The sequence below is a fragment of the Alexandromys fortis genome, unplaced genomic scaffold, assembly GCF_014885135.2.
Source record: "Alexandromys fortis isolate MF-2015 unplaced genomic scaffold, M_Fortis_MF-2015_v1.1 scaffold_22, whole genome shotgun sequence".
In the NCBI taxonomy this organism is placed as follows: Eukaryota; Metazoa; Chordata; class Mammalia; order Rodentia; family Cricetidae; genus Alexandromys; species Alexandromys fortis.
This window is the reverse complement of record NW_026067900.1, coordinates 4,549,622-4,573,534: the sequence shown is the minus strand read 5'-3', so window position 1 is coordinate 4,573,534 and position 23,913 is coordinate 4,549,622. Positions and strand designations below refer to the sequence as shown.

At 39.2% G+C, this 23,913-nt stretch overlaps 1 protein-coding gene and 1 pseudogene across 1 annotated transcript in view; one reads left to right on the top strand and one right to left on the bottom strand.

Moving 5' to 3' along the window:
- The window catches only part of Mindy2 (MINDY lysine 48 deubiquitinase 2), a 62,366-nt gene that overhangs the window by 26,349 nt on the left and 12,104 nt on the right, over nucleotides 1-23,913 (top strand). The window contains exons 4-6 of the mRNA XM_050127265.1: nucleotides 1,489-1,647; nucleotides 12,056-12,158; nucleotides 19,579-19,721. Of these exons, the coding sequence (XP_049983222.1) occupies nucleotides 1,489-1,647; nucleotides 12,056-12,158; nucleotides 19,579-19,721 (405 nt within the window). The remainder of the gene's footprint in view (nucleotides 1-1,488; nucleotides 1,648-12,055; nucleotides 12,159-19,578; nucleotides 19,722-23,913) is intronic.
- Nucleotides 2,346-10,673, bottom strand: LOC126491537 (coiled-coil-helix-coiled-coil-helix domain-containing protein 2-like; annotated as a pseudogene).

Genomic DNA, 23,913 nt, shown 5'->3' with positions numbered 1-23,913 from the left:
TACATGGGAAGTAGAAAGTAGAAAAAGACAAGATCTCCTGAGTAAATTGGGAGCATGGGGACCTTGAGGGAGGATTGAAAGGGGGAGGAGAAAGGCAGGGAGGGGAACAGAGAAAAATGTAGAGCTCAATAAATATCAATAAAAAAGATGTTTTAACAACATAGGATTTTTTTTTCTTATGACAATGAGACATGTCTGGTCCTGGCAGCACCAATCTAATTTGAAGAATATATGGGCATCAAAGAAACTCCATGGAGTTTTCTTTCTTTGTGGTAAAAGTAAGCCACTGGGCAAGAAAGTGCCCTTGCATTGACTGCTGGCCGTATGTTATCCTAATTGGACAAGTAGGTCACAACAGAGATTGACTGTCAAACCTTGTCCAGATAAAGCAGGACAGTCCTTCAGAAATTCTGCTTTATTAAAAAGTTTGTCAAAGTTGCACAATGGTGGCACACACCATTAATCCCAGCACTTGGGAGGCAGAGACAGCCAGATCTCTGTGAGTTCAAGGTAGTTCTAGGACAGGCTCCAAAGCTACAGAGAAATCTTGTCTTGAAAGATGAAAGAGAGAGAGAGAGAGATAGAGAGAGAGAGAGAGAGAGAGAGAGAGAGAGAGAGAGAGAGAGAGAGAGAGAGAAGTCTGCCAAACATTCCCTATTATAATGCTGCAACTCAGATTAGTGCCTGGTACATAGTATGTACTTAATAAAAGTCTGTTAAGGGGTTGAAGATGTGGCTTGTCTAGCATGCACAAAGCCCTGGGTTTGATCCCTAGTGCTGCAGAACTATAAGAAAAAAAGAGAGAGAAAATCAGAAAATGAAAGTGAAAGTATTGAAGATGGGAATAACTTGGTAAAATGGAAATTTTAACCTACCTTTCTTTCTTTCTTTCTTTCTTTCTTTCTTTCTTTCTTTCTTTCTTTCTTTCTTTCTTTCTTTCTTTCTTTCTTAGAAACAGGGTCTTGGGGCTGGAGAGATGGCTCACTGGTTAAGAGCACTGGCTGCTCTTCCAGTGGTCCTGAGTTCAGTTCCCAGTAACCACACAGGATTGAAGCTCTCTCTGGCATGCATACAGACAGAGCACTCATACCTGAAAAAAATACATAAATAAATAGAAAGAGGGTCTTAGGCTGGGCTGTGGTGACATATACTTTTAATTACAGCACACAGGAAGCAGAGACAGGTGAATCTCTATGAGTTCAAGGCCAGCATGGTCTACAAAGTGAGTTCTAGAACAGCCAGGGCTACACAAAGAAACTCTGACTCAAAAAAGGAGAGAGAGAGGAGGAGGAGGTGGAGGGAGGAGGGAGGAGAAAAGAAAAAAGATAAGAAAAGAAACAAGATCTTGGTGTGATACCTAGGTTGGCCTGGAAATCTCAGTGAGAACCCTGCGGGGACAACTATAAGCTCCTATCACCTGTCATTACATACAATCTTTTTGTAATTCTTATTCTTCTGAATTCTACTTCTCCCCCTTTGTATTTTCAGAATATGAGTGATGCTATGGCAATCTTGCACAAACTGCAGACAGGCCTGGATGTGAATGTCAGATTTACTGGTGTACGAGTGTTCGAGTACACACCAGAGTGCATAGTCTTCGATCTTCTAGATATTCCTTTGTATCATGGGTGGTTAGTGGACCCTCAGGTAAGTAGATTTTCAGTTATATAAATATAGGGGTCTTGAGAGATGGCTCAGTGGTTAAGAGCACTGTTACTCTTGCAGACAGGTCACAATTGTAATTTAAGTTCCAGGGAATTTAATGCTTTTTTTTTTGACACATGTAGCTGCCAGGCATGCCACTGGTACATAGACGTACATGCAGGCAAAACACTCATACACATAAAAATAGCAGTCACATAAACACAAATGCAAGAAAGTTCATCTAAATCTATATTTTTAATATGAATATGCTTGCTCTTTGACCTGGAATTAGCAAAACTGTGAGGGAACAGATAGTTATCCAGACTCCCCAACCTGCTCAAGACTTCTGACCCTAACTGCAGAGTTAAGTGAAGAATCCCTCACTTTCACATCAATTGCAAGTTTAGAGGGTTTTCCCAAATATCCTAAGATTTAATAGTTTGCTAGTACCCTTGTGGTAGTTTGTAAGAAAATGATCCCCAAGGGAAGTGGCACTATTGGGAAGTATAGCTTTGCTGGAGTAGATATGGTCTTGTTGGAGGACGTATGTCACAAATGGAGGCAATCTTTAAGGTCTTCTGCTTAAGCTCTGCTCAGTGTCACAATAGACTTCCTGTTGTCTGCGAGATGTAGGACTCCCAGCTACTCCTCCAGCACCATGTCTGCCTCCATGCCGCTTGCTCCCCATCATGATGATAATGGACTGAACCTCTGAAACTGTAAGCCGCCTCAATTAAATGTTTTCTTTTATAAGAGTTGCTGTGGTCATGGTGTCTCTTCACAGCAGAAGAAACCCTAACTAACACAATGGGTGTACCATTGTATACAAATAATTCAGCTTATTACGATAGTGGTGCACACAAGAGAAATCAGATACAGGTTTGTACTAACCAAGGAAGATGCATAGGACAAAATTTAGGAAGTTTTTACCTGGGAAGCTCCTGTCTTCTAGGCATGCTACCCTCCTATAATTGTTATATGGCACTATCCATACAGTATCCCAATTTTAGAACTCAGCCTTCAGAGTTCAGATTCATTATGGATTGACAATGTGGTTGATCTCAGTCGCCAACTAGACTTGATGCCACATTGTTCATGGGGGCCTTCATGAGTCACTGTGCTCTAGTGTAAGCTGCAGATGTGGCATGAAGGCTCTGCCATGAATAGCACTATTGGTCTTGTTACTAGAGAAACCTCAAGAGCTTAGAGGTTGTACCCCATGATTCTGGAAAGGCCAGCCTTCTCCTTGGTCAAGAGCATAGCATTAAGGAAAGAGAGAGATCACCCTGACATTTATTTCAAAAACCACTCCCATATCCTCATCACTCTAATGTGTGGAAGAATTTTGCACCTTTCTGTATATCCAGTCTGCTGGTGTGTTGGGGTTTTTTATTATTATTATTACTCTTTATTCTTTGTGGCACTTCCACCCAGCCCTCAAATAAATGCACACAAAGACTTATTTTTTTCTTGTGAATGCCTGTTCTTAGTTTGGCTTGTTTCTAAAAGGCTATTCTTAAATTATCCTGTTTATCTTTTGCCTCTGGGCTTTTACCTTTCTCTGTTTCTGTGTATCTTTCCTTATTTCTTACTCCATGGCTTGCTGTATAGCTGGGTGGTTAGCCCCTGATGTCCCCCTCTTTCTTTTCTTGTTCCTTCTTCCCCTTTGTTCTTTTCCCCCTTCCTTTTATTCTCTCTACCTGCCAGCCCCTCCTATCCTTTATCTGCTTAGCTATTGGCATTTTATTAGACCAATCAAGTGTTTTAGACAGGCAAAGTATCACAGCTTCACAGAGTTAAACAAATGCAATATAAAAGAATACAACACATCTTTGCATCATTCAACAAATGTTTCACAATGTAAACAAATGTAACACATCTTAAAATAACATCTTAAAATAAATTATACAACATTTTTCTCCTTTTATCTAAATAAAATGATAGGTTTTTTAACAGAGTAAAACTCTATACAACAAAAACATTTATCAAGTAAGAACTAATTTACAATATTCAGTCCTTTTGTATGTAGCAAATTCAGAGAAAACACCCCACCAACCATCCCATCTTAGTGAAGCCAAGTTTTATACTTAATTTACTTTCTATCATAACTAAGGAAAAATAACTGAAAATAGTTCATTTGGTTTTTAACTCAATCAAAGACCCAGAAGGAGGTCTTTGATGACCTACTAAAAGAGACATCTTGCTGCTTGTATAGTCACCCAAAGTTCCTCTGCAACATTGAAGCATACATCTTCAGCCTATTGGCCTAGAGTATCTGGCAGACTTTTCAGTGAAGCAAAAAAACTAAAGGACTGGCCTACCTTGTATTAGCAAAGTTCATCAGTTGCTTTCCTTTGTGTCCTGCAGAATATCTGGCAGACTCTTTTGTGAAGCAGGAATTTTTCCTTTGGGCCTGCATGTCTTGTCTGCACAGCACATTATCAGCAATCTAAGACAACAACAGTCTTTTTGCCCAGTGGCTAAACTTACCGCAATGAAAACAAACTCCTTAAGGAGTTTCTTCCATGCCCATTATCTCTGAAGCAAATTGGTGCTGCTAGGAGCAGAAGTGGCTTATTGTCATGAAAAGCCTTAGGTTAGCAAAACATTTTAAATGCCATATTCTATAGGTCTTTGAAGTGTTTGAAGACCACTTATTTATCTAAAATATCTCTGATCTTGAAAACATGCCTAACATATCTACAAATTTGACTGTTATAGATGACTAAATATTAACCTGTGTTTGTTGATTGTTGTAAATAGTTTATAATAATAGCTTCCAACAACTAGAGCTTTACCTTACATTTTTACTGCATAGGCACAATACCTTAAACAAGAGTAGAAATGTATATACAGTGTAACAAAATAACTTTAAATTTGTATCAATATACTATATTTCCCTAAATGATAACAAAGATCCATAACCCACCAAATAACGAAAAGCTTCTCACACCCCTTCTTGGGAAAGTGGGTGTCATGTTCTCCAGACTGCTTCCTGTTGTCTGTGGGCAAAGCATCTTTAGGGATCCCTGAGAAAATTGAGATAATGGTCACGTCCTGAGAAGACCGGCTATAACCTTTGACGGTAGATATCACCTGTCAAGTTTCGGGAGGTCTCACTTGATCAAACCTGATCCATATTAACGTGGAACAACACAGCCTTTCATTTCCCTTGGAAACAAAAACAAGACTGCTTCTCCAAAGCACTGCATCTTTTAAGTTCAATTTTACAAATGCATTTTTTTACTTCCATTTTAAAGTTAGAACATTTTTAAAATATCTAGGCCGGTTTATTTCATCAGTCCCTCTTTCATTCCCATATCTCTTAGCAGCTGTTGTTTGCTTATCAACAATCAAAAATTCAAAAGAAATATAACAATATGTAAGATTCAGACTCCCTGTGTATTTCCCATCTACATGGCTCTTTAAAGACTTTGTGTTACTGTGTTTTAAAGTATTTCTTTCTTTGTATGACTGTCTATATCCATATTCTTTCTTTCTTAAGCCTATGCACATTGTAAAACACACTGGAACCTGTTTAGAGATTTTTTTCCGTCTGGACCTCTTTTATTTATGTTTATCTATGTTTTATCTATGTTTTGACCATGTGAGCAAACTTTAAACTACTAAGCTACAGCTGAGTGCTCTGTGCCACTCTAATGGCTGACTCCACTTGCTTCTAGGTTCCTGAGAACCAAGCCTAAAGCTTGCAGTCCAGTTGGAGGTGCATTTGGCCAGAACTGCATTCAACATCCCCAAAAATCTAGACTTCCAGTGCTTGCACTGAGGCAGGCGCTTTTACATAGTTTTTGTTTCTATTTAGTGTGAAAAAAGTTGTTTCTGTGTGGCAGAATTTCATTAGCTCACAAAAAAAATATAGTTGGTTCAAGGAGGCCATCACTTGCCCAGTCCCCAACACTATAAGCCTCAGTGAATATCTGTACAGTTAGAATTCTTTCATGATTATTCTGAAGCAATGGAGCTATTAGAAATAAAAGGTTTACTCAGGGTCTGAACTTGCGCTATCAATTATGTAGAGCCCTTTTCAATTTTTTAGTTTGAACTTGTTGATTAGATTAAACCATTTGCAATTCTTCACTGCTGCAACACCTTGTTGAAGCCCTTGCAGAGTTTGACGTTGCTCTGGTTCTGGGCACACTCCAGAAACTGATCTCAAGAGCAAGGCCCATAAGATGCCTGGTCTAGCAGCTGGGCTCCCTGGGGCTCCTGGTAAGTGATGTCAGGCAGGCTGAGCATTACCACCTCCACTGAAGCCTCCAGTGATGGCATGACCTAGGGTGGGCCCCACTGCAGAACCCAGAGCCACACGGGCTGTAGCGGTTGCCATCTGGGCCGTTAGGCATGGCTGCCTAGCAGGTGAGTCAACTGAAGATGGTGCTGCTGCTGCTGGAGGCTGAGCTGAAAGTGCTTGCCTGGGAGCAACCCTCATCTGAGGGGCCTGGCTGGCCAGAGGGACCACCCTGGAAGAGCAGTTTTGGTTTCCACATAACATGCTAGGTACTCACACACTTGAAGTTCAAAGACAACAAACTCAAAGGAGAACTTTCTAAAGGAGCCGTGTTCTTTTTTTTTTTTTTTAAGCTTTTTCAGGATCTGTGGAAATTCAAGAGACTCATGTCGGGCACCAAAATGTTGATGATTGTTCTATTACTCTTTGGGAGACCCACCACACAGCTCCCAAATACATGCATACAGAGGCTTATTCTTTCTTATGAATGCCCAGCCTTAGCTTGGTTTGTCTCTAACTAGCTTTTCTTAAATTACTGCAGCTCTCTTTTGCCTCTGGGCTTTTACCTTTCTGTTTCTGTATACCTTTCATTATTTCTTACTGCATGACTTGCTGTGTAGTTGGCGGCTGACCTCTGATGTCCTCCTCCTTCTTTTCTCATTCCTTCCTCCTCTTTGCTCTTTTTCTTCTTCTATTTATTCTCTCTGCCTGCCAGCCCCTCCTATCTTTTCTCCTGCTTAGCTATCTGCGGTTCAGTTCTTATTAGATCAATCAGGTGTTTTAGACAGGTAAAGTAAAAAGTAACCAGTTTCACAGAGTTAAACATATGCAACATAAAAGAATACAATACATCTTTAAATCATTAAGCAAAATGTTCCACAGAATGAACAAATGTAACAACATATCTTAAAATAATAGTCTACAATCTACTGGTATTTAATAATCTACATTCCAGTTTCTGCCTCTTGCCAAGTACACCAGGGCCTTGACTTGAAGTACAGGATACACCCCAGTATAACCAAACAAAGTGTTAAGAAGAGCTTAGTTAGAAAGGTGTGGGTGAAGGTAAAGGAAACAACCAAGGAATAGTGAAGTATCTTAGAGCTGTCAGCAGCCAGGAACCATTTCCCCTTAACTCTGAAGACACAGTGGTTAAAACCCAGCCACACCACTTGCTGGAGCGTGAGAGGACCATCAAGAAGGGAATACAGTTACTGGCAGATGTGCCTAACAGTAGAGATAGACGGGAAGACCTCCTCTTCTGCCCTCCACTCTCTAGTGTCCATTATTATCATGCATTAGTCAAATAAAGAGGCAGCCTTTAGAATCAACTGCAGAGATGATCTTGGAAGAACCAAAGGAAGAAACAGCCTCTTTCTATGTATAAAGTTGTTTTAGTTTATTGTTCCTGATTTTTTTTTTCCTGAGATAGAGACTCACTATATAAACCAGGCTAACCTGGAATTCGCAGAACTCTACCTGTCTGCCTTCCCAGTGCTAGGATTTCAGGCATGTACCACCATGCTTGATTTTTTACATAAGTGTTGAAGATTAAATTCAGGTCCTCATTCTCAGATGGCAGTACTGACTGAATCATCTCATAGCCGCGTGCCTGGATTTTCTTTCTTGCTTTTTTTCCTATTTATTTATTTATTTATTTATTTATCATGCCTGGATTTTTTTTTAAAGTTTGTATCTTTAACCATTTTTAACATATTCCCCCATGTTTATTTGCTGTTAGTATTTCTTTTTTCAATAAAATCTCTCTTTTTTTTATCCCTCCCTCCCTTTTTTCCCTTCCAATTTTCCAATTATACTGGAGTTTTTGGTCTTTTGAAATATGGTCTCTACATATAACCAGAGCTGGCATAGAATTTGCAGTTTTCTTGCCTTTGCCTCCTGAGTGCCAGGTTGCAAGTGTTTGTTACCACATCTGGCTTCAAGTTTTTTTAATTTTAATATTTATGTGTCTGTGTATGAGTGTACATACATGTACCACATTTGTGCAGGTACTTAGAGAGGACAGAAGAGGGTATGGGCTCCCTGGAGCTTTAATGATTGGTGGTTTTAGTCACATGACATAGGTGCTAGGAATCAAACTCAGGTCCTCTGGAAGAACAGTATGTATTCTTAACCACTGAGCTGTCACTCCAGTTTTTGATTTGGTGAAACCTAGTTTACTTATTTTTTTCTGTTAAGTCCAACAACTCATTCTATCTCTAAATATTCATTGTTTTCTGCTGTGCTTTTCTTTGCTAAATGTATTATGGTTGATTTTTGTACTTAAGTCTATTACACATTTTGAGTTAGTTTTGTAAACTTGAGTTGTTGAATACGAATATTCCCTTGCTCTGGCACATTTCATTTGTAACTATCACCTCAATCAGTTGTTGAATAGTTTTATTATCTTGAAAAGAAACTCAGAGGGGTGGTGGTGGCACCCAACTTTAATCGTAGCACATAGGAGGCAGAGGCAGGAGGATCTCTGAGTTTGAGGCCAGCCTGGTCTACAAAGCTGGTTCCAGGATAGCAAAAGCTACATAGAGAAACCCTGTCTTCAAAAAAACTAAATAAATAAAATCTTAAAAAGAAAGAAAAGAAACTCTTTACTTATTAGCCATCAGCCTCTAGTCTTTGTAACCTTCCCAGCCTGCTTTGTCTGTAAAGATTCAGCTATCCTGGACACTTCATGTCAATGAAAACATGAAATATGTGATCTTCGTTACTTTTTTATTTATGTACTTATGCGTGTAGACCCTTGTTCTCACAGAGCTCTACCTTACATTTACCTCCTGAGTGATAGGATATATAATTTTTATGAGACTCAATTTATATATTTTTAATTCTGTCTTCTGTGTGGTCACCTAACCAAAAGTCACAAATGTGAACTCATATGTTTTAGTGTTTACATTTAGGAATGTGATCCATTTTGAATTAGTTTTTCTGTATCTGGAAGGGGCCTAACCTTATTCTTTTACCTGTCAGTATCCCATCACCCTGTTACTTGCTGCAAAGATCATTCAAGATCTACTGAACTGACTTGATATTCACTGGCAAAGTAACCTTCTTTTTTATTTTCTTTAATCTCTAGTATAGTTGCAATAAGGTGAAATCATGATGGGTATTTGTTGAATTTTTGATTTGTTTGTTTTGTTTAGTCTTTATGACAGAGTATGATAGCCTAGTTTGACCTGGGACTCACTATGTAGTCCAGGCTGGCCTTGAATCCACAGAGATTCTGCCTCAGTTTAATCCAGGTTTTTATGCTCTAGACTCTGCCTAACACCACTTCCTGCCTTTCTCTGACATTCTCACTCTACTCCAGTGACACTTAGTGTTTTTCTGTTAGCTGAGCAGGTCAGCTCATTCCTCTCAGAGCTGCTGATGTTGCTCCAGGTCCTGGCAGGGAACCCAGAGCCCTGTGTGTGCCAGGCAAGTCTGCAGTCTTAGCCCAGCTCTGTTTTGTACTGACTGGATTATTACCTGTGGACTGCTAGTCTTCCAGCACCTTGTTCTCCCAGGTCTTCACAGTCTTGGTTCTTTGTATTTTAAAAGTTCTTGTCAAATATTATCTTGTAAGAGAGACCCTCCCTAAAATTATTACTTACCTCTTCTCAGCCATTTTCTCTCCTTTTACTATGTTTTTTATCATTTGTCATTAAACTATAATTATTATCTATTCATTCACCTGACTGACTGCCATTTCCCAAGAAATGCTTATTTTATGGGATCTTATGTCTCAGTGTTTAGAATAGTTTATGTCAATAGTAGGTGCTTAATAAATACTAACTGATGGAGTGCATTGTGCCTGCATTAACTATAGAGAAAGAGAACATCATGGCAGAGGGTTGCCTATATCCTCCATCCCTGTCTGTTCCTGAAAGCAACTGGTATTCTGGACAATAAAAGGGGTAGGTAGTTCACTTTAACCAGGACATCTGTGTTTTGATTGGCACACTGTCACTGAGGATATCACTAAAAGTCAACTTGTCATGCACTTTACACATCCTGGGTGTAACTTGGCAGTTAGCAATACCAGGTACTTTCACTTCTTGTAAGTCACACGACAGCCTGAGGAACATTAGACTGAGTTCTTAAAGACTAAACTCAGATCACCTGTTTGTGTGTATAGCTGTAAGTTGTTTGGTATGGTTGAATAATATACTTACAGAAAAAAAAATGAACTTCAGTGTAGTACAGAGATGGCTCATCGGGTGCTTCTGGTCTAGGCAGAGGTTCCCAAGAGAAGCCTCAGTGCTTTAGAACTGTTTCCCTCCCTCGCTTTCTAACAAATCATGGTTATCAAAAGAGAACAAGAAAATACAAAACCTTAAAAAAAAAACTTTCATACTGGGCGGTGGTCTGAATCCACGCCTTTAATCCTAGTACTTGGGAGATAGAGGCAGGTGGATCTCTGTGAGTTTAAGGCCAGCCTGGTCTACAGAGTGATTTTAAACAAACAAACAAACAAACAAAAACCAAAACAAACTTTCAGACCTAGATGCTTCTTTGAATTTTAATTCTGTAGTTTATAAATAGGTACCTTGCTTGGGTACAGTAATACCTTTTGTATTTGGGAGGCAGAGGCAGACAGCTCTCTCTGAATCTGAGACTATCATGGTTTTATAGAGCAAGTACCAGGACAGCTAGGACTGCATAGAGAGACTTTGTCTCAAGAGAAAACTATCTTGAACATAAATATCTATAGTCATCTGGATATTGGGCACTAGAATTCAGTCATTAATTGTTAACTAATCATTTGTTTGTTTGTTTTCTTTTGAGCTAGGGTCTCAAGCATCCTATTCTGGCCTCAAACTCACTATGTAACAGAGGAATCAACTTGAACTCCTGATCCACCAGCCTCCACTGCTCAAGCACTAAAGTTACAGATGCAGGCCACTATACCCTCTAACTAGCCACTTGAGAGCAAAGGTGAAGGCTAGATAATAATGGGATGGCATCAGTGAACTAAAAGACAAAAGCTAACTCAATTCTTTCCATGTGAAGTAATTTTTCAAGAATGAAGCAAAGTTTTTTTTCAAATTACATTTTAGTGATTTGCTATTGCTAGGCCTTTATTAGTATAAATATAAGTATTTGGACAAGAAGTAAATACATCCCACATGTAAAGAAAAACTAGATATATTGCATATAATATAGATAAATCTATGTGACTGATGGTTAACAAATAGCATGATCTTTTGGGTACTTAAAATTTTTAAGTTTTGCTGAACTAATAACAGAAGTTAGAAGAATTAATGAAATTAAAGTTTCCAAGGACCTAGAGTTAATTGTTAAAGATGAAAATAATTAACAATTTCTGTTTTTAAAACTGTGGCAAGTCTTGCTTTGTTACTGAGGCTGGTCATAGCAAATACTTAAAAAGACAGTAACTTGGGCTGGATTAAAACACATTTGTGTTTTGCTGTTGATAAGATATATACATAAAATATAATAACATAGAAATACTGTAAGGAACAAGAAATGACTCAAAATTGATAAAAGTGATGGACAGATGGCATGGGCATTCTGAGTTTGTGGACAGCCTGAGATCTCAAAAACAAAATAAGTGTGAAAGTGTCACAGGTGGAGGACAGGCTCAGCATCAAGGTCACAGGCATGTGCCGCCACAGTTTGAAAACATCTGTGTTATCTGAACACTGAGTTTTTCTTTTTGTTTCTGTTTTATGTGTATGAATATTTTTGTCTGCCTATACATCTGTGTATCACATGTACGCAGTGCCTGTGGAGACCAGGAGAGGGTGTTAGCGTCTGGAACTGGACAGTTGTGAGCACCTAAAAGAGTGTTGGAAAAGGAGCCAACGCTTCTTAACTGCTGAATCATCTATCCCCCGAATTTTCTCATTTTTCCTCCTGAATACTTCATTTATTATAGTTCCTTAAATGCATCTTTATAGTCTTTACAGTTGCATGTAATAACTATCATTTTTGCACAGTTCAAATATAACTATGCTGGAGTTTTCATAATGTGTTAGACTGAGTTGTAAACAGAAACTGCTGGGTTCTGCCTTCTGAACTGGAGTTCTCCTAAGCATTTCTATTCGGTGTTGTATTAGAACACAGGCTTACAGAGTAATGGGATTGTTTTCATTATTGTTTCTAATCTTGCCAGGGCTAGTAAGACAGTCATTTGTTTTCCAGACTGATGACATTGTAAAAGCTGTTGGCAACTGCAGCTACAACCAACTGGTGGAGAAGATCATCTCCTGTAAGCAGTCAGACAACAGCCAGTTGGTTAGTGAAGGTGGGTGAGTGCTGATGATACCTGGTAAAATAATTTGTCTTGAAATACATTGAGTTTACATTTATCTTCTATAAGTAAATAAAATAATTGTTTCTTTATAACATTTTCATTATTGTAAATTTATTAGTTAGAAATTCTAAAAATATAAGTGGTGGCTCTTATAGGAATTAAAAGAAGCATTTGTAGACATGCAGGAAAGGATCCTTCTCAAGCCATCTTCAGCTGACTGTAAAATCAGGGCAGGTTGCTAAGACCAGACTTTGGATCACTTGCGGCTTTGGTGAGATCAGATGTCCAAAGATTACTACTTGTGCTTACCGAGTGGATTGTGTTACTGTCCCTAAACCCTCATCTAAAGAGCTTATATGTATTTCCCACAGTGTCTCAATGCAGTTCAGTATGAAAGCCTCATTCTGGAACATGAGTAACTGACTGAAATTACTAAATTCACTGTTATGGAGACAGGTCAATATTTTTTCAGGGTTTTCCTCCTTTGAAGCCCCTCCCACTCACAAGAGTTCTTTGCCACTTTTCCTCATTAATCCACATATACCCTTCTTTTAAAAAAAATACATCTTTTAGATGTGCTCCAATTAATAATGAGTAAAAAGATTTGAAACCAGAATGCTCTCAGGTTGAAAGCCATTTCAATAAACCTTCACCACCATTCACTCCATTGTTTCATACAAGGACATACTGAAGTTCTCCCTCCTTAGCATGGAAAGGAAAAGAAGGGAAAATCAAAATAAGCAGGGGCAGGGGATGAGTTTCCCACTCTCACTCAGACACAGTTCTTCAAAATGCAGCACAATAAAGATTATAGTTAATGCATTTTTATAAATTAAAGCTAGTGAGTATAAGGATATATAATAGGCTAGGGGCTGGGCAAGATAGCACATGCCTTTAATACCAACACTCAGGAAGCAGAGGCAGAAGGATCTCTGTGAGTTTCAGGCCAGCCTGATCTACAGTGCAAGTTCCAGTACAACCAGGTCTAGACAGAGAAACCCTGTCTCAAAAGCAAACAAACAAAAGAATGGACTAGGCTAGGGAAATGACTCAGTTGGTAAAATTCCTCTTGTGTAAAACTGTAAATAGGCATTTCTCTCCTGCCCACCATTCAACTATAACCTCTCACAGACTTACTAATTATGTTTGGCCAATGACTCAGGCTTATTACTAGCTAGCTCTTATGTGTAAATTAACCCATTATTTCTCTTCTATGCTTTGCCATGTGGTTCATAGCTTGTTACCTAATTTTCTACATGTCTTGCTTCCTCCATGACTGACTGGCATCTCCCAGATTCTGTCTTCTCCTCTATCTCTGCTTGGATTTCCTGCCTGGCTCCATCCTGTCTTGCCATGTGCTAAATCAGCTTTATTTATCAACCAATGAGAGCAACACATAATCACAGCATACAGAAAGACATCCCACAGCATAAGACCTATGTTGGATTTCCCGCATCCCACATAAAAACTAAGTACTTTGAAGACAGGAACATCCTAGGAGCCAGTCTAGCTAAATTGCTAAGGACCCTGTCTCAGACACAAGTGGATAGCAACTGAGAAAGACACTCTAAACCAACCTCTGGTCATCCACAGGAACATCACACATACCAAAGAACAAGCAAAAAAAAAAAAAAAAAAAAAAAAAAAAAAAAAAAACCCTTGTTGGAGGAGGCTGCTAGTTAGTTCCCAGCTGCTTAACCCTCAAATAATCACACAGAAACTATGTTATTTAAATCACTGGTTGGCCCATTAGCGCTCACTTCTTATTGTCTAACTCTTATATCTTAATTTAACCATCTCCATTAATCACCAAAAGGTCACGGCCTACCAGCAAAGTTTCAGTGCATCTGTCTCCGGCTTCAGATCCATGGCTTCTCTCTAACTCTGCCCTTCTTTTCCCCAGCATTTAGTTTAGTTTTCCCCACCTCGTTCTGTTCCCCTATAGCTCTACTATAGGTCCAAAGCAGTTCCTTTATTAACCAATGATAATCACAACATACAGAGGGAAATCCCACATCAAAAACTATATGCGATCATATAAAAAGATGTATGCATGAATCTCATATTAACTAAGAGTCCTACTAATTGTGTTAATTATCCAGGAGTTTAATATATTTATGCAAAAATGCAAGTAATAAAAGTTTATACCTGTCTTTTACTTGAAAAAAAATAACAGGAACATATAGGAGCATTGATAATTGATTTGAGTGATATCTGTTTTATTATAACTTAAGGAAAAATGTTTAAATTTTAGGAAGGAAACAAGCAATAAAGCTATCATAAAAATGTTTTCTACCAGTTATAGTGTCTCATGCCTCCTCTAATGCCATGCTTTAGAATCTGAGATAGGAAGACTGCCTTGAATCCAGCCTGAGCAGGGCAGCTACTTAGTGAGTCCCAAGCCAATATGGGCTACATTGTGAGATCATCTCAAAACAAACAAGAAAATCTTTTTTCTCTCCATATGCAGAATTCTACTCACTAAATGTACTCCTTTCTATATTCCCGATGTCAGATGTATACCTGAAAGGAAGCCTTTAAAAAATTGCTATCTATGAAATCTATTTTATCAACAACACACAATATATTATTAGAATTATACTATTCTAGTGTTGGGGAAGCTGCAGGCTGCATTCCTGCCACCTGGCTCCTGGCTGCCTGGCTAGCTTATGCCCCAAAATAACAACACACAAACTGTATTCTTTTAAACACTGCTTGGCTCATTAGTTCTAGCCCTTACTGGCTAATTCTCATATCCAGATCAACCCATATCTAATAATCTGTGTAGCACCAGATAATTTGGGAAAGTCAGTTCCTCCATCACTTCTCTTTTTCCCCTAACATGACAATGTAAGTCATTGCCTCTCTGACACTGACTCCCCAGGATAATGGGTAGGTATAGGAACATAGAATGGATAATTGGAAAGAATATCTTGACAAAACAAGACAGAATCAGCTGCTCTGCAGTGCATGGAATGTTCAGGTACATAACACCAGTCATGACTTGTATAAGGTCCCAAAGTTCACACAAACAAGGAAGAGCCATCTGGTTTTGACTCACATTCCAACAACTTCTTCTCACATGGTTCATGGTCACACCAACTTGATTCATGTTCAAGAAGTAGTCTAGTTCTTTTTTGTATGTAGCCTTTGACTGTATCTTCCTTTTGAACCAATAAAGTATCCAAACTTGTTTATCTCTAGTCTTAGAAGCTTTAATCTTAAATGACAACTACTTTTTTAAATCCAAACATTTCATATGCCATAAAGTCTTAGAATATAAAAAATACTTTTGCTAGCATTCTTCTTGATGGGGAAGAATGTTACATAGCTGGTGTCAGCAGAAGCAGCCTTTCTCTTGGTGCTGACACTTTGTGAGCACAGCACAGCATTGGTACAGGAAACAGAGTGTTCATTGTCTGTTTTCTCTTTTGACTGGCCATATCTTCTTGAATCTGGTTGTTATAATGATTGCTTGTGACACAAAAGTAAGACTCAATCAGAAAACCCCCACAGGACCAGCTGCCATACTCACCCAAAGACAGTCATTTAGTTTCACACCCTTTTAAAGTAACATCTTAACAACTATTCCTAGGATAAACACATACTTAGTAAACTGGCTCCAGGATATTTATTCATTTGCTCAAACTTTTTTCCAATTGCATTCATACTGTCTTTATTAAGTAGTGGCAATCATTATTAATTTATGAAGTAAAACCATAATTTTTGCCCAACTTTTATTTTGAGAATTCTCAAAACCCTAAAGACTCTCTTGGTGAACATTCACAAGCCCTTAATTCACCAGTTGTTCAAGCATTGAATACTTGCCCTCTTTTTGTAGTCCTACACAACATATTTTTTCCTACTAAATAATATTAGAGTTAGTTGTGAGTGTCACAGCACTGAAGTGTATCATCATTAAAAGAAAGAATTCTGTGTGACTCCTCTATTATGATCCAATGACCTTGGGCAAGGCAATGTTACTGCTGTGTTACGTAGGACGTTATTTGTGTGTTCCATTTCCTGGTTTTTTTTTAACCATTACCTCTAACTTCCCATCTCTTTCGATGTACACTCCAGCCAAGGATCAGTTAGCAGTTGCAACAGCTTCAATCTCTGGATTTAGAATAGATCCCTGTTTTTCTTTTCCTTTCTTTTCTGCCTCATTTTAAACCTTTGTTTCATTCTTCGAGAATTTCATACATTTTTTATCGTATTCTTCCCTGATCCCCAACTTCTTCCAGATCCTTTCCTCTCCCTATCCGCCCAACTATATGTTCGTTCTCTTTAAAAAAGAAAAGCCAGGGGCTAGAGAGATGGCTCAGTGGTTTAGAGCATTGTTTGCTCTTCCAGAGGTCCTGAGTTCAATTCCAAGTGACTACATAACCGCATGATGGCTCATAACCATCAATAGTGGAATCGTATTCCCTCTTCAGGCATAAAGTCATACATTCACATAGAATACTTATATACATAAAATAAATAAATAAATCTTAATTTTAAAGTGTTGGTCAACCACTCCTGAGTATTGAGTCTGCCCTGGAGTGTGGGGATATACCCAGTGTCACTCCATTGAAGTAAACTGATTTTTCCCTCTCGCTAGAGAATCTAGCTGGTACTCAACTACAAGCTGACTAGCATTCATAGCGGTAGGAGGTGCTACATACACTACTGGAGAAGTAAAGTAGTCATCAGTCTCACCCAGTTACAAACCCTGTGAGTTGTACTAACAACCTGCCTGCAAGATGTGCCACTGGTACAATTAGTGGCATGACTACTATATGAATAACCAACTATTTTTTGGTGTGACGTAAGGTCCACTCCATGAGATGAAACCCATACCTTAGACTGTCAATGAGGCCAAGAACCTGACATTATATAGGTCATGGGCCCAGGGAAATCTTACTATTCTGCTAAATGAACACAGCAATAAAACAATTCCCAATGGCACATTGCTGTACCCATAGATCAATGTCTTGCTTAACCCACATCAGAGAAGCTTCTTATAGCAAATAGTAATTAACACAAAGACCCGCAGCTGGACAACAAGCAGAGAGAGAGAGAGAGAGAGAGAGAGAGAGAGAGAGAGAGAGAGAGAGAGAGAGAGACTTTAGAGTATTCAGCCCTGAAAGAGATGTCTTACCATATTCTCTCTCTGTCAAAGTTCAGGCGTCTGTATGGGAATGGAAGAGTGGAAGAGCCTGAGGTGGTGGATGATTCTAAGGAAACAGCATTGTCCAGGCACAACAGGGCAGATGCACATATGAACTCATAGAGACTGTGACAGTGACAATATGCATGAGACTGACGCACGCTCAAGTCAGACAAACCTGCCACCCTCCACACCCCTACAAAGGAAGGGCATTGACACCAAGTTCTACCACTAGCCAAGAAGCTATTCTTTTAAACTTTTTAAAACTCAGTGTGTGTGTGTGTGTGTGTGTGTGTGTGTGTGTGTGTGTGTGTGTGTGTATGGGGGTGACCACTGAACAGAAAGGAGCTTTAGATCCCCTGGAGTTATAGGCAGTTGTGAGCAATCCTAGGTAGGTGCTAGAAACCAAACTTGGGTCCTCTGCAAGATCAGTATGTACTCTTAACCACTGGGCCATGTCTCCAGCCCCCTTTTATACTTTCATGCGTTTGTGGCATTGTTCTCTTCCCCCTCCCTACCACCTCTCTCTACTCAGCCCTCATCTACTCCCACTCTTCTCTACTAACATTTTTTAAATAGTGAAGGCCAGTATTTTATAGACTAGCCTCAATTTTGATTTATCTGATTGTTCTCTTATGAGTAGATACAGGCAATATAATTTTGGTTGGAATGCCACCCAGATGATGTCCTCTATAGTGGTCTTTTTAATTGCATCAAATTGGGTGCATGAGTCAGATTATTCATTATTAGTTATATTTAAACTTGAGTGAGGTAAAATAGGTCATATATCTTTATTGTAAAATTATTCTTTTGCTTTGTAATTAATAAGTAATAATGTGTAATTAATAATCTGTCATTAGACTTTGAAACTGTGTGAATAGCCTTTTTTTTCTAAGAATTGTATACCCAATATACTTGGAACCATTGGTTTTTAACTGAATCAATTATGATTATGGTGGTTATTGTTTTTGTTACTTATTAGCTGTTATTCTTCTGTTTAAAAATTAGCTATTCAAAATTGAACCTATATTGGATTAAACTTACCATTTAAGAGACAACAAAAGAATTAGGAAATATTTTATTTTTAAATTCTTAATAAGTTTATACCTTATGGTTCGGGGCAATATGTAATTCAGGTGGAATTCACAATCATCTCTGCACTAAATTGGTAACATTTAATACCAATATTAATTCCCATGGTCCTAGTCTTCCCTTTGTCATAGCTAGTTTGGGCAAATCATCTATTTGTGAGCCTATTTCGTATTCTATAAAAAATGTGTCTAGTGTTCATTTTTTAATTTCACACCAACATAATGGTAGTCTGCTCTGTCTCCAGTGAATTTTTTGTATTTTCTCAAGGAAGCATTTATGAGCATAGATATTGCAACCAGGAGTACTTTTGAGCAAACAGTGCATTCTTCAATGTGGTACATAATAGTAAAAGCTTGAATATGTTCTGCTGAACAAGGTGACAACAATAACATGAAGGGGAACTCTTATTTCCCAATGTATAAACACAAGTGTGCTGTAACCCTCAAACTCTCCTCTCCCTAACGCAAGTCCTTGTTTTTTGTGTTGCATTGTAACTTTCTATAACTCCTTTGTCCTGCCAAGTGCCTGACAAAAAGTAAAGGAAAAGGAGTGCCCTAACCTGCCTTGACCAGCTATACCGGGCTTGCCAAGATTCCCACCCAGTTATTTTCAGCTTCTCATTGAAGTATCTTTTAAAACAAACTCAACTTCACCTCTTGTCTGCACCTCTTGGTGTGCTCTGTCACTCTCTGCATGAATGTGTGTCTCTCTGTCTCTCTGTCTCTCTCTGGTTTTTTGAAACAGGATCTCACTGTATAGCCCTGGATGGTCTGGAACTCACTCTTTAGACCAGGCTGGCCTTGAACTCACAGAGATTGAATGCTTACACCACCATGCCTGGCTTACCTCTCTTATAAAATGTTGTTGAGTAACTTCCCTGTTGTTTTATTGTGTCTGTGTCTCTTGTAAACCACCTGAAAGAGTGAAAGAGTTTTCCTAAGAGACTATACTTGTGGATGAAAGAGTTTTCACATCACTGTTTCTTCAGGACAGGAATGATCAGGGACACTGCTCCCATAAGAAAATTAGAAAGATGCATCTCCAATCTGGGGGCCATTATGTAACAGGAAAATTGGCCTTTGTATACAGTTGGAACAAATGTAAATAGGAAAAGTAACTTTCTGACTTTGAAATTCCTCCTTCTCATAGTACACATTGGTTCCATAGGCTTTGTAGCTGAGCAGTTTCTAAACAATACAGCCACTCAACTGACGTACCATGGATTATGTGAACTGACTTCAACCGTTCAGGAAGGAGAGCTCTGTGTGTTCTTTCGGAATAACCATTTTAGCACCATGACAAAACACAAGGTAGGATATAGAAACAGATTTTTTTTTACTCCCTATCAAAGGAGCTTGATTTAGAGATGTGTTTTGACCTGCTACAGAATAAGATTGACCATAATATTCCTTAGCCATCAAGTTGTGAAGGTAATTATTATTAAATACTGCATTAGAATGGGATGGATTAGCAATTGAAATGTTACCTTGATCAGCTTTTATTTTAAATGTAGTCTCAACTTTTTTTTATCTCAGATTATTGCATTCAAGTGTTTACTTTTCTACTTTCTTGGAGAGAGGATTTCACTGGGTAACTCACACTAGCCTTGAATTTGAGATCTTTCTGCCTCAGTCTTTGGAACACTGGAATTACAGGCATGTGCAATCATACCTAGCTAGGTTATTTCTTACTTAGAGGAAGCAAAATACCTGGAGCTAAAACCAAGGTGACTATGAATGAAGGATTTTATTTTAAGCATTAAAAGATATTAGAAGTTAGAATTAAGATTTGCCCTAAACTGGAATGTGTTGGAGCTTGCTTATGATGAAAGCTACTGAAGAGGCTGAGCAGAAGGATTGCAAGTTCAAGGCCAGCCTGGGTTACATAAGTAGATTCCCCACCCTGAGACATACACAAATTATCTTTATGACAATGTTGACTTTTGTTAAAATTATCAGTGTGTTTATGGTTTTGCACACAGACATACACTCTTAGGAATCCATCCCTTTTAGTCATCTCTTAGATCTGTCTCTTGATTTTACAGGTAACATCTGATCTAGCTCAGGTATTTATCATCAACCTAGATTCCTATGGCAAAATGCTGTTCTTACCAGGCTGATAATACAGCACAAATGTTCAATTAGCACCTATCCTAGAGGATAAAACGCAGGTCCCCTCTGCCACAGTTCTCATCCTATATGAGTTTAATGTGTTCTCATTTACTGCCATTCTTATTGCTTCATACTATTTGGGAAGCTCTCCTCACTTCTGCTTGCCTATCCCAAAATTACCCATCCTTAAAGAAGCATTCGAATACTAACTTACTGAAAGGTACCCCTTTTCTACTTAAAATAGTGATTCTCAGCCATGATTATATCCTAGACCTATCTGGATTGCTTGAAGGAAGGAAGGAAGGAAGGAAGGAAGGAAGGAAGGAAGGAAGGAAGGAAGGAAGGAAGGAAGGAAGGGTGTCCAGAATTTACCACTAATGCAATTAAATCAGAATCTCTAAAGGAGGTGGGATCTGAACACCAGGTTTTGTTTTCTGTTTGGTTTTTGCAATCTCAAGGATTAGACCCAGTGCTTTACAAATGGTCGGCAGGCACCCCGCCACTGTGCTGCGCACTGTCCTGCATCAGTAGCGCAAGCACTCCCCAGGTGATTTGAATGTGAGTCTAAGACTGAGGACTCCTGCGGCAACCGTCCTGTTAGTGGCCACACTGTCCTTATGGAGCTCTTTCTGTTTTGTGTCTTGTTACCAGTTTGTCTCCCATGTGAATGTCTGCTTATTTTCTAAATGAAGGTAGCTTATTGACACCATAAATCACATCTTCATGTTTCCATCCATGCTTTTTCATCAATGGGTGACATGGGATAGTGTAAAATGATTTGTTTGCTAATGAAAGAGTTCCCCAAAGCCACAGCTCTTCTATGACTGTCATATTTTTTGTTTTTGTTTTGATTTTCGAGACAGGGTTTCTCCCTAACTTTTGGTTCCTGTCATGGAACTAGCTCTCGTAGTCCAGGCTGGCCTTGAACTCACAGAGATCCTCCTGCCTCTGCCTCCCGAGTGCTGGGATTAAAGGCGTGCGCCACCACCGCCAGGCACCTGTCATATTTTTTAAAAGTACACGTCGTCTTATTGCTTCATAGTTAGGAGTGTATAAGATCTAAGATAAGAGTCATTGACATTCCTCAAGAATCTAAAGCAAAAAGATGTCAGATCCCAATGGCTGCTCTGTCATCTTGTTTTACTTGTCCTCTTGAGACCTTGGATCCGCTGATTCATTAACAAAGCTAAGCTAACCCTGACAAGTGTAGCCATAGAAACAACAGCCAGGGTTCCTGACATTCGCTGCTAAGATACTTCTGTCAAGGACACATACCAAAAGTTCTGAGAGCTCTTATCAGGATTTTATCTGGAAAGACTCCCCTGAAAAGGTCACAAACGGAAAGCCAAAAGCCAACAGTGGTAGAGCACTTGCCCAACATACACAAGACCCTAGATTCAGCCTCCAGAGCACTGCAAAAAAGGAGAAAAGGAAGGAAGGAAGGAAGGAAGGAAGGAAGGAAGGAAGGAAGGAAGGAAGGAAGGAAGGAAGGAAGGAAGGAAGACAAGCATCTGAAATCTGAGTTGAATCAGTTCACCACAAAAAGAATAACTAAGCAGAAGTAACTAGCAGCATGCGTGCAAAGGCCCTGAAGGTGATCTCAGCAAAAGAGAATTGTGAAGTGGAAGCTTAGAAGAAAGATTATTTTCTGACTTTTGTTTTTTGACACAGGGTTTCTCTGTGTGGCCCTGGCTGTCCTGGAACTTGCTCTGTAGACCAGGCTGTCCTTAAACTCAGAGAGCCACCTGCCTCTGCCTCCTGAGTGTTGAGATTAAAGGCATGTGCCACCACCACCTGGATGAACTGTGTTTTCTTAATGATCCTGGTATTTCTTTTCTTCTTCATTTGGCCCAAGAGTGAGTTGGAATGAAATGGTCCTTTGGGAAAACAAGGTCTCTGACTGTCTTTGGTGACCGAGAGCTTTCTCTCACTCTTCCCTCCCCTCCCACCCCTCACCTCATATGTGCTAGGTAAGCACTGTATCATAGAGCTACATTGCTTCTGATGTTCTCTGTTCTGTTAAAGCCTTGTTCCCAGTCAGGAAGCCTTTACTGACCAGCTAGGTATCCCCAGTTTTGTATGGCTGAAGAGGATGTGCCTATATATAGACCAAGTAGGCCTATCTATGTCATAGGAGCTCAGAAAACATGTACGTTCTGCCTTTTATTCTGCTTCGAAGATTTCCTATTAAGTTTATTCTGTAGCTTAATACTGTACTAGTGTCATGCGCTCTCGTGTCTCTTGTGTGACATTAATTTACTTTAAACTTTGAGAGTGGATGTAGAATTTAGTTAGGAGACACTCCAAGAGATAAAGGAAGGAGGTTATAGTGCTTTGGACAAGGGGTAGTAATGACTGTACAATGTAGAAAGATTCCAGAGTGGGTCAGGAGATAGATCAGCCAAATATCTTCATTGGATTTGAAAAATAAGTGATTTCTGGGTCCTCTGTAGATGGTGATAGTGAGGCATGGTGGCTCACACCTTCAATCCTAACACTTAGGAAGCTGAAATAGGTGAACCTCTGTGAGTTCAAGGCCAACCTGATCTACACAGCAGTTCCAGGACAGCCAGAGTTACAGAACAAACAAACCAAAAAAAAAAAAGAAATAGAAATAGAAAGATAGATAGATAGATAGATAGATAGTAGATAGATAGATAGATAGATAGATAGATAGATAGATAGATAGAGAGAGATACAATACAATGTTAAGGGTTTAAGATACTCCTGAGGTGACATTCAAAGTGGAAATACTGAGTAAATGCTTTGGACATACAGATGGAACTTTAGGATTTACAAGAAACTACTGTAATTTTGGAAGGGGGTTCTAAGAAAAGTGATGGCCCATGGCTTTAATCCCAGCACTCGGGAGGCAGAGGCAGGTGGATCTCTGTGAGTGCGAGGCCAGCCTGGTCTACAGAGCTAGTTCCAGGACTCCAAAGCTACAGAGAAACCCTGTCTCGAAAAACCAAAAAAAGAAAAGGACTCAGAAGAGAGAACCTAGGATTGAGATTCAATGAATGCCAGCTTTTAAAGGGTCAACTCAAGAAAGAAACATTAGTAAAGACAGCTGAGAAAGAAGAGGGCACTGGGGTGGGGGGGGGAGTTAAGAGTGAGACAGCAGGGAAGCCAGGGGAGAAGAGGTAAGAACTCTGAGGGTAGAGTGGAAGGAGGGGACCAGAATGGCAGCAAAAGAATTTGAGTTGCTTAAGAGTGGTTGGAATGGAGAAGGCAGTAGCAGGCACTCCTAGAAATGATTTGCTGAGTGCTAGAGAGATGCTTCAGTTAGGAGCACTGGCTGTTCTTTCAGAGGATCTGGAACCCAAGTCATGTGATTCTTACACACACACATACATAAAAGAAATAAACATTAAGAGAAGCATACACACAC